The following is a 17,175-nucleotide window of genomic DNA, read 5'->3' as shown; positions in this document are numbered from 1 at the left end:
AGCAAGCTGTTGAGGGCTATAGCCAGAGGCGTGCTTAAGGTGTAACCAAAAGGCTTTTGCCTCAGGCCCCCAAAATATATAGATTTTTTAGGGTTCCATAATTCTAAAAATCTGGTGTAGCATAGTGGTTTTAGGCAAAATTTTTAGTTAAGATGCTATATTATCATGAGAAGTTCGAAATTTTTTTTCAATACTTTTGTTAGAAAAAGTTAATTTTGTTTTATTGTCAACTTTCCAAAATTAAAAAAAGAAAATCTCTTTCGTTTTATCAAAATTCCTAAATAGAAAGGGAATAAAAATCGCAACTACTTTATACATTATCATCTATATATATTCTTAAGTTGTATGTATAATTTATTTCTCACACATTATCCCACCACCTTTCTTCTTGGTTCCTTGTTGTGTGCTTCTGTCAACAAGCAGAGTGTCTCTTTTTATTTAATCATCACTGTCTCTTCTTGTATTAAGGTATATATTTCTTCCTGTACCACGTAGTGCTAATTCTTCTAGTTCTTAATTTTTGCTGCTAATTTATTTTTTAAAACAATTTATATATTGTTATACTAGTGCTGATTGTTTTATAGTTGTGCTGCTAATTCTTCTAGTTTTTATTTTTTGCCGCTAATTCTTCTAGTTCTTAATTTTTGCTGCTAATTTATTTTTGGTTAAAAGGCCCCATTTTTTATATTTGCCTCAAGCCTTTGTAGACTTTCGCACGGCACTGGCCTATAGCCTACGAAATGTACCATTTTTATTCTATTGTGAAGGCTTCATTGGTTTAAGCATGAGAATTTTTTTATTTTATTTTTGGTAATCCCAATCATGAGAATTATGTAGATTTTATGTTACATTCATTTTGGTGTCAGAACCACTTAGCACCAGAACAAGATTTACCATTAGTTTTTGTTGGTTTCTCATTCTCTATGACGGTGTGGGAGAATTTGACATAATGGAAGCAAATGCAGCAAAACTTGAGAAGGATCCGATTATGAAAGCGTTATAAATTAAACTCTAGATTTTCTAGAATTTCTTGGATCAACGAAAAAGTTTGTCAAAAGACTTGAAAGCTGCACTTGCTGCAGCCTGCAGTCACAGCCAACGGTGAATCCAGAAATGGGTTTTGAACCCAGGTTTGTGGGTTCACTTTGGACTTTCTGAACCAAATACAATAGAGTCAACTAATGAACACAGCTTAAAAATGTAATTATTTGTATTTTTTGTGGTGTCAACTGACCCCACAACCTTATATGTGGATCCGCCCCTGGTCACAGCCGGTGAGAATCTCACCCTGGGATGCATGGAAATCCCTGAACATCTTCGTGGTTTTAATTGGTTTGATCATTAGTGGATGTTGTTTGCTTCTTTCGTAAACAAACCCATAATGATTAGAGTGAACTGTCTGTCTGTATGTCTCGATTTGACTCAATAAATGTGAGAAACAAATATCATGAAAAAGTAAAGCTTTTTGTAATGATAATTAATTATGGGAGCTAGTGAAGGGCATTGCTCATACTATGATTTAAGTGGTGAGCAATATCATTATTTAATGAGCTTTAATCAATGTATTTAATTAAAGGGTTAGATTAACTGTCTAATTGATTAGGTGATCCGTAATCAATAACTCCACTGGACTATGTTATCTTATGATATACTTTTTGCTGGTAAACCTAGAAGTATCTTTTTATATATTAAGCGTGTATCACTCCTGCAATGTTCTTGATTCTCAAAATAGGAAACTGAAAACACATTCAGACTGTACTGCGAACACAAAAACATTCTCTCTATACAAGTTTGGAGATGACGTCGATATCAGGTTCATAATGATCAAGTGGCCAAGTCTTTTGAGGCAACTTAACATCTTTAATAAACAAAACGTCACTGTCTTAGTGTTTACAACATAGATATCCTCGTGTTCTCTTCGTATTGGCCAGAGTGTGGGGCCGATGAGACACTGAAAACGAAATCCAAAAGTGGAACAAGAAGAGCGGCGTGGGTTAGCAAAATCTTTGTCTCATACTAAAACTGTTTCAACGCCAAACACGTGGTCTAGCTTTTCGCCGTGTCGACTATCCGACGGTACCTTCGTACTTTAAAATTAGGTTTGGTTTACTCGTCTCGTCTCAATAATCCAAAAGACAACGTCTTTCTCCTATTTATTAGTTTATTTTTTAAATAGTGTAGCTGCTTTATCATCTTTTAATTTTTTTATAATACCTTCTGTGCTTTGCTTAAAAGGAAAGAACTTCCTCAGAGATGCAGATCAAGCTCCAGAGAGGAAAAAAAAACGAAGATCTCTTTAACACAATAGTATAATAATCAGCCGATTGATCTTTGGAAAAATTTGTCGTCCATGTATGGCGGCTGGGCCGCCGTGCTTCTGGTTTGACGGTTAAACTCACTTAAGCCATGGTACTTTTATGCAATCATTCTGATCTCGTTCTTTAATTTCTTCTTATAGCATGGAGCTTTTGTATGATAAAGTTATATGTACATACACAAACAAACTATAAATGCAGGTAAATGTAACTTCAGGCTAAATAATATGGAGAAGGGGACGATCAGGAGTTTTCTTTAGCAATCGGTGGGCTTTTCAGAATAAAGATGGAATATACCTATATTAAGTTCATATTCGATATAAGTTTTGCTCAGTGGATTATTTTCACCAAAGTGGGGCTGGTATTGCAATCTTATATCAATATATAGTTGGGGTTAGTAGTATAAAGCACAAGCATCAAGTGTATTTGAATATTCTCCATTTATGTCTCGTTCATCCCGTCTTAGAAATGCGGCATTACTTCTCTAAAGGTGTGTCAAAAGGCAAGTCATTTTTTCTGGCTATCAATTAATATAATGCAGTATGGATTATTTTCTTCTTGAACTGTGTATCGATTACTTTTACCATTATGTTCTTACTTTCTAATTTATCATTTGTTTGTAACGAAGTAAGGACTGATGGAAATGGTTAGTTCCTATAGGTAATACAAAATTACAGATGATGCGTTTTTATGTTGTAAAGTAGGCCAGTAACTTCGCTATTATTAAAAAATATTTCGATTGAGGGTAAAAACATGAGTCGGTATGTAGTGTCAAATATTTAGCTAAAATACTATAGATACGGGGTGATTTTTCCGTGCTCATACACGGGTGTAAATATTTCTAAAGTAAATATATTATATAATTGATTGATACTTACTTTTAAATTTAAAATAATTTATAATTTATATGCATCATTTATATTAATATTATTATATTACTTTAATTACACATATGATTTATATATATTATATCTAATCGGTTTTGTAGTTTTTCAGTCGATTTAGTTATCATTTGGGTAAATTAGATTGCATATATGAATTCAGCTGTAATATTTTTTATTCTATATATTAAAATTTTGATTATTTTCTTATTTGCATTTAGGTGGCTGTTGTCTTAGATATGTAAATATATTTTATGAAGATTATGTATAACTTAAGATATATTGTGCTTAGAATGAAAAAAAAAAGTAAACTAAAGTGTCTGGTTACAAATTACATAAATTAATATAACGAAACGATAATATTCTGAAATCTCATGAATATATATAAGTTTTACAAAAGAACTAAATTGTAACAGTTGGTTAATATTTTATTTTCATTTTTAATATGTTTTGAGTTGTCATATGATTTATATTTATAAAATAAATTATTATTCTTATAAAATTATATATTCTTATCGTAATTAAATCTATGATTTTAGATATAAGTTGGATTAGTCGAATCATTCATGTTGTGAGTATATTAAGTTACATATATTCTTTCAAATTCAAAATGAAGTATAATTATTTTTTTATTATAATTAAGTCAAATGTGCATGTATTTTCATAATATTTATCAAATTATATGTTGATGTTTTTTTTTTAAATATTAGAAAATAAAGCGATGATCAATAGGAAGTTACATGCGTAAGTAGCTGGTACATTTTTGAAAGCTCATGAACACATATCAATATTTACAATAATTAAAATATTTCAAAAATATTATAGTTTTTTGGAAAAGAATATATACTTGGTTTTATGTTCCACAAATCAAATATTAAAGAAGTAATGAATCTTCATAGCAAAAATAAATAAAGCACTAAAATAATTTATTTACAAAAAAGTATTCTGCCAAAAGTTTAAATTGACTAATAGCAACACATATCTAAAACAAAAATAATGTGCCAAAAAAGAAGAATTTGACTGAATATCAAAAATTAATATTGGGCCAAAAACACATTTGACTTTGAACATACAACTTAATTCCGGTCAACAAATAATCCTGCTTCATATTTACATATATGCAAATACACTTCTTAATTACAACTGAAGTCAAACCCAGCTTAATTACTTTCCAATCAAATTTTATAATATACTAGATTTGGACCCGTGCGTCGCAACGGGCTTTATTTGATATTTTAATTTAATAAAAAATATTAAAAAAATTATTATTATTTTTTTTTAAATTTTTTTTTCATATGTTATGTGAAATTTATTTTATAGTTAAGAACTCGTTTACACACATAAGTTTTAGTTAATATTTGTTAGAGCTAGAAAAAACATCCAAACGTAAAAATTTAAACCGGATCCAACCCAAAATAATAATTATAATGAAATAAAAATGAATTTAGAAGTTAAATAAGGCCAAGAAGCAATGACAACATTATACACTTTCTTATGTACTAATTTAATATTTTATTAAACTTATCTGATGTTAAATAATTTTCTTGATTCATTATTTATTAGTGATATATTTTCATAATAACATTTTAATTTAAATGAATTATAAACTAATGCATATCAAACATGTGTTTGATTTTTGTATAACCAAACACATAAATACCAATCACGACAACATCCTAAGTTTTGATTTTTTTAAAAAATTTAATAGCGTTAACATCATACTCGTTATCAAAATCTTTTTTTTAAATACTATTAAGTAGGTATGTTTACTTTTGTTAGGATTTTTTAAAAAGGAAAAAAATATTTTCCAAATCTTGTTTTTATTTAAAATTAAAAAAAAAAACTATCAAATACTTTTTTATATTTTTGTTTAGGATTATAGAAAAGGAAAAGTATTATCATATAAGCTTTTACAATTATCTTATGTTTTGAATTTCATAAAAAACTTATTGCTATCAAATAATTATTTCTAGTTATTATTAAATAATTTTAAATTATGATTTTTACGGTTCATATCAATACTATTTTTACACTTCATTTTTAATTAAATAATTTTTAGTATCATGTTCATCATCAAATTTTATATACTATCAAATAACTTCTTTCAATTCTCTTATGGTTAGGAATTAAAAAATATGATACAAATCTCTTTTGTTTAGAATTTTCTTTTTAAAGGAAAAGAACTATCAAATATTTTTTTTACAGTTTTAGGGTGTTAGAAAAGAAAATTAAAACTACATAATCTTTTATAATTATTTTTTACTAGGATTTAGAAAATAAAAATACTATCAAATAATTATTTCTAGCAAATATTAACTATTTTTAAAATTTGCTATTTTCAAAATTCGTTTTCTCAATATCACTAATATTTTAAATTAAATATTTTCAGTATCATATTATTTTAAAAATTCGTTTTCTAAATATCACTAATATTTTTAATTAGATATTTGAGTATCAGATTTATCATTAAATTTAAAAAGTAAAAATTACTTTTACAATTCTATTTGGTCAGGATTTAAAAGAAAAAAAAAATCTTATTTGGTTAAGATTAAAAGAGAAAAAAGTTATTTTACAAATTTCTTTTATTTAGGATTTTAGGAAAAAAAATTATTTTCACATAATGATAGAATTTTATTAATACATACACAATTTGTTTTTTGTACAAATGTCACAATCATATCGGATAAAATATTTGAAGTCATTTTTGGTTTATAATTTTTAACACAAAATTATCTATTAAAAAGAAAAGTTAGTTATTTATAAGAATTGAGTTACTTTAAATTAAGGAAAATTCCAACTATAATTTGTTCTTGTTTTTTAAGAATTTTATACAACTAATATATTTTCAATAAAAAAATTATTTTTAGTTAATTATATTATGTCTTATACATACAAACATATATTTCTCATATTTACACATACTTATGTACGATAAAAACATAATAATAATAATAAAAAACTTGTGTTAGCGTCATAAGATGTAAAAAGGATGATAAAAAAATTGAGTTGTTTAGAGAAATTAAAAGAAAATACTCAGATAATATTTTTATTGTCAATACTATTTTTTGTGAAAATAATATGGGGAAATTTAAACCTAAATATAGATGTGAAAATAATATTTATTTTGGTTTATATTTTTGTAGTATATATTTATCGGTTAAAAAAGAGAGTTAGTTATTTATATGAAAATAATAAGAGTACTTTTACATTTTTTTTACTTAGGTTTTTAAAAAACGAATATCACTTATTTCATAGTTAGTTTTTCTATTTGATTTTTATTAAATAATTTCTTGTACTTGTAGGTTTTTATAATTCGTTTTTATTTAATTTTGTTTTAAAAAACCTAATATTTTATCTTATAATATCTTTCTTTAGTATCTTTAAAGGTGAAAATATACAAAATATTAAAAAAAAAATACTTTAAAATAGATTTTTACAATTATTCTTTGTTTATAGAATTTTCAAAAATTAAATTTACTATCAAATATTATAAAAATATTATAAAAAGAGCCATACAAATATAATTGTAAAAGGCTATGTAATAGTAATTTTCATTTTTTTAACTCCTAAAAAGAATAATAAACTATATTTTTGTGATAATTTTCCTTTTCTAGTGTCCAAAAAAATGTAATAATAATTTTATTTTTCTAAATCTTTTTAAATCCTAATAAAAGAGAATTGTAACATAATTTTGACACATGTCACAATCTTAATAAATTAATTGACACATGTCGCAATCATGTTAATTAGCAACTTTGAAGAACCAAACTTTATATATTTGCAAAATTCGTTTTCTCAATATCACTAATATTTTAAATTAAATATTTTCAGTATCATATTATTTTCAAAATTTGTTTTCTAAATATCACTAATATTTTTAATTAGATATTTCAGTATCATATTTATCATTAAATTTAAAAAGTAAAAATTACTTTTACAATTCTATTTGGTCAGGATTTAAAAAGAAAAAAAATCTTATTTGGTTAAGATTAAAAGAGAAAAAAGTTATTTTTCAAATTTGTTTTATATAGGATTTTAGGGAAAAAATCATTTTCACATAATGATAGAATTTTATTAATACATACACAATTTTTTTTTGTACAAATATCACAATCATATCGGGTAAAATATTTGAAGTTATTTTTGGTTTATAAATTTTAACACAAAATTATCTATTAAAAAGAAAAGTTAGTTATTTATAAGAAATGAGTTACTTTAAATTTTTTTTAAAAGGAAAATTCCAACTATAATTTGTTCTTGTTTTTTAAGAATATTATACAACTAATATATTTTCAATAAAAAAAATTATTTTTAGTTAATTATATTATGTCTTATACGTACAAACATATATTTCTCATATTTACACATACTTATGTACGATAAAAACATAATAATAATAAAAAACTTGTGTTAGCGTCATAAGATGTAAAAAGGATGATAAAAAAATTGTGTTGTTTAGAGAAATTAAAAGAAAATACTCAGATAATATTTTTATTGTCAATATTATTTTTTGTGAAAATAATATGGGGAACTTTAAACCTAAATATAGATGTGAAAATAATATTTATTTTGGTTTATATTTTTGTAGCATATATTTATCGGTTAAAAAGGAAATTTAGTTATTTATATGAAAATAATAAGAGTACTTTTACATTTTTTTTACTTAGGTTTTTAAAAAAGGAATATCACTTATTTTATAGTTAGTTTTTCTATTTGATTTTTATTAAATAATTTCTTGTAATTGTAGGTTTTTATAATTCGTTTTTATTTAAAATTTTTTTAAAAAAACTTAATATTTTATCTTTTAATATCTTTATTTAGTATCTTTAAAGATGAAAATATACAAAATATTTTAAAAAGAAAAAAATACTTTCAAATAGCTTTTTACAATTATTCTTTGTTTATAGAATTTTCAAAAATTAAATTTTCTATCAAATATTTTTAAAATATTATAAAAAGAGCCATACAAATATAATTGTACAAGGCTATGTAATAGTAATTTTCATTTTATTAACTCCTAAAAATAATAATAAACTATATTTTTGTAATAATTTTCTTTTTCTAGTGTCCAAAAAAATGTAATAATAATTTTCTTTTTCTAAATCTTTTTAAATCCTAATAAAAGAGAATTGTAACATATTTTTGACACATGTCACAATCTTAATAAATTAATTGACACATGTCGCAATCATGTTAATTAGCAACTTTGAATAACCAAGTTTTATATAATAAAATTTAAAATATTATAAAAAGAGCCATACAAATATAATTGTAAAAGGCTATGTAATAGTAATTTTCATTTTCTTAATTCCTAAAAAGAATAATAAACTATATTTTGTAATAATTTTCTTTTTCTAGTGTCCAAAAAAATGTAATAATAATTTTATTTTTCTAAATCTTTTTAAATCCTAATAAAATAGAATTGTAACATATTTTTGACATATGTCACAATCTTAATAAATTAATTGACACATGTCGCAATCATGTTAATTAGCAACTTTGAATAACCAAGCTTTATATTTGTAATAATTTTCTTTTTCTAGTGTCCAAAAAAATGTACTAATAATTTTTTTTTTCTAAATCTTTTTAAATCCTAATAAAAGATAATTGTAACATATTTTTGACACATGTCACAATCTTAATAAATTAATTGATACATGTCGCAATCATGTTAATTAGCAACTTTGAATAACCAAGCTTTATATAATAAGATATGTAATGCTTTATAGAAAGCAATCTCAAGTCTCTCAATCAAAAAAAAAAAGAGAAAAAGACAAAAATAGCACTAAATCAAGTTTTTGTTCCCAAACTAGCACTTAAGGTCAAAAGTCACAAAATAGCACTTGATGTTTTATCAAAAGTCACAAACTTAGGGTTTAGAGTTAAAGGGTGGGGTTTAGGATTTAGGGTTTAGGGTTTAGGGTTTAGAGTTTAGAGTTTAGAGTTTAGGGTTTAGAATTTAGGGTTTAGGGTTTAGGGTTTAGGGTTTAGGGTTTATAGTGTAGGGTTTAGGGTTTATAGTTTAGGGTTTAGGGTTTAGGGTTTAAGGTTTAGAGTTTAGGGTTTAGGGTTTAGAGTTTAGGGTTTAGGGTTTAGGGTTTAGAGTTGAGAAATGAGGTTTTGGGGATAAGATTTCAAATTTTGAAAAATAAAAAAATTAAAATTTTCAAAAGATGAAATGCTATTTTGGTCATTTTAGTTTTTGAGTGCTATTTTTGTGATATAAACTTAGAAAGATGCTATTTTGAAGATTTGCCCAAAAAAAAACCCTAATTCTGTACTTTAGACGAGACTCCATTACTCTAAAGTCTAAACATGTCATATGGTTCGTGGTTTTTAGACGAGACTCCATTACCAAAACTAGGCTTTCTCGGCCAAGTGATGCAGCGTGAACCATATTTCCATTTAGGTTTTGGCTTTACTTTTACTTAATTATTTCCGTTCTAATTAAACATCAAGTTTCCTATTTCTTATGAGATTAGAATTAAGACTTATGGATATATTGGGGGTGATTGGTAGTTTCTGTAAGTGTTGTCCACATCCCTATTTATTTCTAAAGCACCAAATTCAGAGCAATCAAACTTTAAATTTTTTTTGAAACCACAGCTCTTGAAATAACCTACAGCTGTACAAGTGATCTGCAGAGCCAAATATCCAAAGCAATTTTTTAGTGCTTTCCATAAAATTCTACAGCAATAAAATCTAAAGCCACACCAAAAAGTTTACAGATTTTTTTCTACAGCAAAAATTTTAAAGCTACAGCCATTACCAATCAGACCCATTGTTAGGTCATAATCCTTAAGGACTTAGGTTTTTTCCTATTGATATATATAGTGCTCTCTAGGCTTTGTAAAGAGATACATTATTATTGAATTTATAAAAAACGAAGCTTTGCTTTCATCTCTTGTTTACGGCTAGATCATTAGTGATCTCAACGGATTCAAGCTCGTAGGTTCTTTTGGGCATTCTTAGACTAAACAACTGCGCCTACATCTATCGGTTACTCTATCAGTTGGTATCAGAATTCAGGCGTTTGATTTCTCAATCAAACAAATCGATCATGGCACCACGCAAAACTATGACGGACGATCAGCAGGAGGAAGTACGCCTTATGTTTGAAACGTTGACTACAAACCTTCAAGAAGTGTTGCAGACAGCAGTCCAAAACGCCCTTACCACCGTTCTTCAGGACCAACGCGCTCAACGCGAAGCTCCGGGAGATCAACACGGTCGTCGGTCTCCACATCGCGATACTCAACTCAATATATCTGATGATGACGAGCTTGTCGACAATGTTTTTGCTAATCAAGTATACGAACATCATCAACGTCGTGGGGATCAGCAACCACATCAACATCGACGCGAAGAACAAGACCCACGAGTTAATACTCAACATCGGTTGGAATCCAGTTTTCGCTCTGAAATTCCCGAGTTCCTTGGAACCCTAAACCCAGAAGACTTCATCGACTGGTTAAATACAGTGGGTGAGATTCTTGAATTTCGACAAGTTCCCGATGATATGCAAGTTCCGCTTGTTGCTACCCGTTTCAAAGGAAGGGCTATGGCATGGTGGCAACAACTCAAGGAGTCACGGCGACAGGATAACAAACCACGAATCAACTCTTAGGATCGCTTGACAAAACATATGCGTCGTGCTTTCCTACCATATAATTACGAGCGTACCTTGTACAACAAGCTTCAGAACCTAAGACAGGGGACACGTACTGTTGAAGAATATGCGACAGAGTTTTTCTACATGACTGCTAGAATGACTTCAGGCGAAACCGAGAAGCAACTAATCTCTCGATTCATTGGAGGATTACGGTCTCAACTCCAAACCGCGATGGCTCAGTTTAATCCACTGTCAGTATCTGAAGCCTACCAACACGCCATCTCTATGGAACTGCAGTTACGATCGTCATGGACATCGTCGTCACGATCACGTTTCCAAACGTCCAATACAGGCGAGAATGCTACACTTGCTACAGACGGAGCAACACAACGCTTGGAGTCTGCCAAATTAGGCCTCAACACCGAGACTATTGCTTCTTCAAGACCAGCACGTACCAATGTGCCGCGTTGTTTTACTTGTGGAGAACACGGCCACATTCAGACCGCTTGTCCTAAAAACACAAAGTGTGGCTTGATGATTCAAGAAACAGAGGACGCAGAACCACAATATGATGACTATGACGCTACGGACGACGACAACACTGATATCATTCAAGGCGATACATGTCTTAATCTCGTCCTCCGCCGGAATTTTCTACTACCCAAAGCCTCGCAGGAGTCATGGTTTCGCACCAATTTGTTTCGTTTGACTTGCACTATCAACGGCCGGGTCTGCAAACTCATTATCGACTCAGGAAGTTGTACTAATGTCATGTCGTTTGAAGCAGCGCAGAAACTTGGACTCACCGTCATGCCACATCCGTCTCCTTATCCGCTTGCCTGGCTCAACAACGGCACCAAAATCAACGTCTCAAAAAAAGTTCTCGTCTCCTTTTCCATTGGTAACTATAAGGATTCAATGACTTGCGACGTTATACCTATGGATGCTTGCTACTTGCTTCTAGGACGACCTTGGCAGTTTGATCGTGATGTTATACATCATGGTAAAGCAAACACTTACAGCTTTGTGTTTCACAATCGCACAATTACACTAGTTCCCTCAAAAGAACAGCCTGAGCCAAGTCCGCATGTGGACAATACTTTCCCAACGGACAAGTCATCGATGGCGAAAACGTTATTGACACTACCCAAAGGAGATTTTGAGAAGCAAATTCATGACGTTGATGTTCTTTGGGCATTGGTGGCCACACCAGTACCAATGACACCGTCTAGCAAACCTCCATCAGCTTTCACTCCGTTGCTCGAAGAATTCACCGACGTCTTTTCATCTGCACTCCCGAGTGCCTTGCCTCCATTAAGAGACATCCAACACCATATTGACTTGGTTCCTAATGCAGTCCTTCCTAACCGACCGCATTACCGTATGAGTCCGCAGGAACACGATGAGCTGCGTCGTCAAGTAGAAGAGCTTCACCAGAAAGGACATGTTCGCGAAAGCCTTAGTCCAGCTGCCGTTCCCGCCTTACTCATTCCCAAAAAATATGGTTCGTGGAGAATGTATTGATAGTCGAGCTATCAACAAGATAACAGTGCGTTATAGGTTTCCTATCCCGCGCCTTGATGATCTCCTTGATCAAATTGGACGTGCCACATTGTTTACTAAGCTCGACCTTAAAAGCGGTTATCATCAGATACGTATACGTCCAGGAGATGAATGGAAAACAGCTTTCAAGACTAGAGAAGGTCTTTTCGAATGGACGGTCATGCCTTTTGGACTCTTGAATGCACCTAGTACGTTCATGAGAGTCATGAATCAGGCTCTTATTGATCGGTAAATATGTTGTTGTCTACTTCGACGACATCTTGATCTTTAGCAACGACTTGACCAGCCACTTGTCTCACCTACGAGACGTCTTGGAGGTTCTACGACGTGAGAAGCTATACGCGGCACACCACAAATGTGTCTTTGGTGTGGATCATGTATTGTTTTTAGGGTATATCGTGTCAGACAAGGGTCTACAAGTTGATCCAGGAAAGGTTGAAGCGATCAAGTCTTGGCCCACTCCTCGTTCGATCAGCGACGTCCGGAGCTTCCACGACCTCGCTTCTTTTTATCGACGATTCGTGCATCACTTCAGCAATATTGCAGCACCCTTAACCGACTGTATGAAAGGCACCACATGGACTCCTGAAGCGGATCAAGCATTCGAAAACCTTAAGCAACGTTTGGTGTCGGCTCAAATCTTGGCTTTACCAGACTTCACTCAGGTATTTGAACTTCATTGCGATGCGTGCAAGTTAGGTATTGGAGCCGTTCTTAGCCAGTCGGGCCGCCCCATTGCCTTCTTCTGCGAAAAGATTGCTGGTTCTCGGGCTCGCTACAGTACAAACGATGTTGAATTCTATGCTATCGTGCAAGCCATTAAGCACTGGCGGCATTATCTTTTTCACCAAGAATTCATCCTTTACACCGACCATGATGCTTTAAAACACATGGGAAGTCAGGATAAAAGAAATTATGGGTATTTGTCTTACTTTGGAATGATTTGTCTTCTTTAAAAGCTGGTTATATCTTTCCGGGGTATTTGTCTTCTTTAAAAGCTGGAGTTCGGTTAGAGTTTGTGTTGCAAGATGATTATATATTTCCGGGTATTTGTCTTTGTGTTCCAGAAAGCAGCCTTTGGCTCAAGATTATTAAAGAAATACACGAAGAGGGACACATAGGTCATGATAGGACGTTGCAGCTGGTCATGGACGCTTATTTTTGGCTGTCATTGCGTCGTGATGTTTATCGTTTTGTCGCGAGATGTGTGGTTTGCCATCGCTCCAAAGGCCATGCTTCCAACTCCGGTTTGTATCTACCTCTTCCTATACCGACTCAACCATGGACTGACGTAAGTATGGACTTCGTTCTAAGTCTTCCCCGTACTCAACGGGGGAATGATTCAATCTTTGTGGTGGTCGATCGTTTCTCGAAGATGGCACACTTTATACATTTCAAAAAGACAACGGATGCTGTACAAGTCGCGACCCTTTTCTTCCGCGAGGTTTATAGGCTTCACGGCTTGCCTTTATCAATTGTCTCAGACCGAGACTCACGTTTTCTCAGTCACTTTTGGAGGTCTCTATGGCGACTGTTGCGTACGAGCCTTGATATGAGTTCCGCTTACCATCCACAGACTGATGGGCAAACGGAAGTCACTAACCGTACATTGGGTGATATGCTTCGCTGCTTAGTTGTGGATAACATTAAATCTTGGGATTCAGTCTTATGTAAGGTTGAATTCGCTCATAACCATGCAGTTAACAAGAGTACTCGTTTCAGTCCATTCCGGGTGGTCTATGGCATTGTTCCTCGTGGTCCAATTGATCTTGAAGTTGCACCGGATGCTTCACGTGATCATGGTCAGGCGATCGACTTCGTCGTAAATGCTTCGGTGATACACGCTCAGGATCATGATAATTTGCAACTCTCAACAGCTAAGTACAAGGAAAGCTCCGATAGTCATCGTCGGGATGTCAAATTTAAAGTTGGTGATCGTGTATGGGCTGTTCTTACTTGTGAAAGATTCTCGCCAGGGGAGTATAACAAGCTGAAGTCTCGTAAGGTTGGACCATTGGAAGTGTTAGAGAGGATTAACAATAACGCATATCGTCTCATGCTACCGCCAGATGCTCGATACTCTGACGTTTTCAACGTCAAACATCTCATTCATTTTGTGGCTCACGGTGATACTATAGATCCGAGGACAGATCTTTCTTCACCCCGGATGACCTGATGCAGTGTGAACCATATTTCCTTTTCGGTTTTGGCTTTACTTTTACTTAATTATTTCCGTTCTAGTTAAACGTCAAGTTTCCTATTTCTTATGAGATTAGAAATAAGACTTATGGATATATTGTTAGGTCATAATCCTTAAGGACTTAGGTCTTTTCCTATTGATATATATAGTGCTCTCTAGGCTTTGTAAAGAGACATTATTATTGAATTTATAAAAAATGAAGCTTTGCTTTCATCTCTTGTTTACGGCTAGATCATTAGTGATCTCAACGGATTCAAGCTCGTAGGTTCTTTTTGGCATTCTTAGACTAAACAACTGCGCCTACATCTATCGGTTACTCTATCACCAAGGCACCTATGGCTATGTCACCTTGGTTCGAAACGGTGATGGACTACTCATGGCTAAGAAAACATCTTTCCTCAAATACTCGGAGGATCTCGAGAAAGAAGTAAGGATCATGGATCGCTTCTTTTCAATCAATTTCAACACCGTGAGAGCCACGAGCCCTGCTGTCTCCTACGAAACCATGCCATTCAACGTGAAAGTCTGTTCCATTCACATGGAAGTCGCACCACATGGTTCACTCAAAGACATGCTGACCAAAGCCGGCGGGACATTACCGGAGAACGTCATCGGTTATTGCATTTTCCAGGTTCTTGAAGGGCTCAGGGATCTTCACCAACACGGTTATGTCCATTGTGATCTCAAGCCAGAGAACATACTCATCTTCCCGAGCTATGCTCATGAAGATCTTTGCGAGCTCAAACTTGGTGACTTCGGTTCGGCTAAGGAACCCAATGGACCTGATCCAGTGGATGGGTTTTTGTTCGAGGACAATCCGGGTTATTTGGTTCCTGAGGCGGTCGGGCCACGTGGAGTGATCTCTTCGGCGGTTGATATCTGGTCCTTAGGTACCATGGTGATTGAGATGATGGGTATTACTATAAGTGGATGGAGTGATTACGTGCCGGGGACTCTATCGCAGATGACTTGGGACTTTGTGAGGAGATGTAGAGTGCGGAACCCGGGGGATAGAGCCACTGCGGAGGAGCTCATGAGTCATGAGTTTGTTAGACAAAGTCTTGGGGCTCCACCGCTTGAGCTGCTTCCAGTTCCTTCATGCTTAAGTAATGGAGTGGGTTAAGGAAGGCTTTTCTAGAAGATATATGCTGGAATGTGATGAAGAGGGCCCTGAGATTGCTGGTGGAGATGAGCTGGAAAGGAATGGTTTTTATTTTCGTTGGTGTCAAGTTATTGTCGTTTAAAAGAATAAGTTATTGTCGTTTAATTTGCATTTCATTTTGTTTCTTGTGATAAAAAAAAAAGCATTTTGTTTCTTATTAATATAAAGGTAAACTATGTTCTTATAGCATTGTGATCTGTGTTTTTAATCAATATATTGTTGTGTTCTTATAACAAACGTCCAAAACGTGGACCTTTCGTTACTGACCTGAGACAATCTCCAACTAATTGATAGGATTCTTAGGAAGAGGTTCTTAGCGGAAGTTAAAAAACTGTTTCTTAACTTTTAACTAAAAAAACTAAGAACTGGTTCTTAAAGTTCTTATTTAAAAACCGGTTCTTAGATTTTTTAGTTAAAAATTAAGAAACAGTTTTTTAACTTCTGATAATAACCTCACTCTAAGAACCCCGGGTTAATCATGGTCTTAGTGTTCTAAATCAATTTTTTAATTGAAAATAATCAAATTAAAAAATTTTAGATACTTGTTTAGTTTTAACTCCTCCAATGATAGAATCAATTAAAGGTTTTAAGTTTCAAAATACTGACCAATCAGAAATGAGAGAGTGAGAAAAAATTTGGTGTAATTTTTTTTTTCTTCTTAAAAATATTAACCAATCAGAAAGTGACACGTATTAACTTAGAGTTGGTTCCAAAAGTTTCATTTTTATAACCATATCTATCGATTTTTCCTCTTTTTGATTTAATTTTGAGCATATAATTAGATAGAACCATGAGCTAGAACCTTCCTAGATACCCCATTGGAGATGGTCTGATGACCGGAACACTTTCTAAACAGTTGGTAAACTTCACACCTTCAAGGTTTCAACATATCTCATCAGGTGATGAGAATTGTTTTATACAAAATGATTATAAATAGCAAATTGAGATGAAAAGAACTATGTTTTAGGAAAAATTAGCTATACTGAACAAATAAAATTGCTGTAGGTGTTATAAATCAATTGGTAGATGTCCATAACCGGCCCAGTCCATAACCGGCTCAAACCCTAGAGAGAGAAACGGTCCAAACCCTAGAGAGAGGCGGCGGCCGCGGCATGGAAAGAGAGGGAAAGTCGGCTAGAGACTTTCCATTCTTCTAGTTTTCCTATTTCATCTATGTTTATGATTTGTAATCTTTCCATTTATGTATTTCCATTTATCTCTCATGTAACTCTTATATAAAGGGATCTCTTATTCATTAATAAAACACAGAAATATTCAGACCTAAAACCTTCGTTTTACAACACGTTATCCGCACGATAGCCTCTAACACCCTGAGCCTAAAACCAAACCCCTAAAACCGTAAACAAAAAGAATCTACCTCGGAATTTCAAAGAGGTTGTTCTCCCAAACTATGAGGACCCAGAAAACGATCAAGATATCAA

General features: G+C 32.3%; 1 protein-coding gene and 1 long non-coding RNA gene across 2 annotated transcripts; both read left to right on the top strand.

Annotated features, from left to right (window-relative positions):
* The first annotated feature begins 174 nt into the window (after positions 1-174).
* LOC125585173 lies at positions 175-2,872 on the top strand. Its single transcript, XR_007322101.1, has 2 exons — positions 175-2,409; positions 2,517-2,872. It is a non-coding gene; the product is annotated as an uncharacterized LOC125585173 (long non-coding RNA).
* An 11,865-nt stretch (positions 2,873-14,737) lies between these two features.
* LOC106400283 (mitogen-activated protein kinase kinase kinase 17-like) lies at positions 14,738-16,270 on the top strand. Its single transcript, XM_013840658.3, has one exon. The coding sequence runs from the start codon at positions 14,948-14,950 to the stop codon at positions 15,692-15,694; it is 747 nt and encodes a 248-aa protein (XP_013696112.2). The 5' UTR covers positions 14,738-14,947; the 3' UTR covers positions 15,695-16,270.
* The last annotated feature ends 905 nt before the right edge of the window (positions 16,271-17,175 follow it).

The sequence above is a fragment of the Brassica napus genome, chromosome C4 (genome assembly GCF_020379485.1).
Source record: "Brassica napus cultivar Da-Ae chromosome C4, Da-Ae, whole genome shotgun sequence".
NCBI lineage: Eukaryota > Viridiplantae > Streptophyta > Magnoliopsida > Brassicales > Brassicaceae > Brassica > Brassica napus.
The sequence above is the reverse complement of the archived record's forward strand: the minus strand, read 5'-3'. Positions and strand labels throughout refer to the sequence as shown.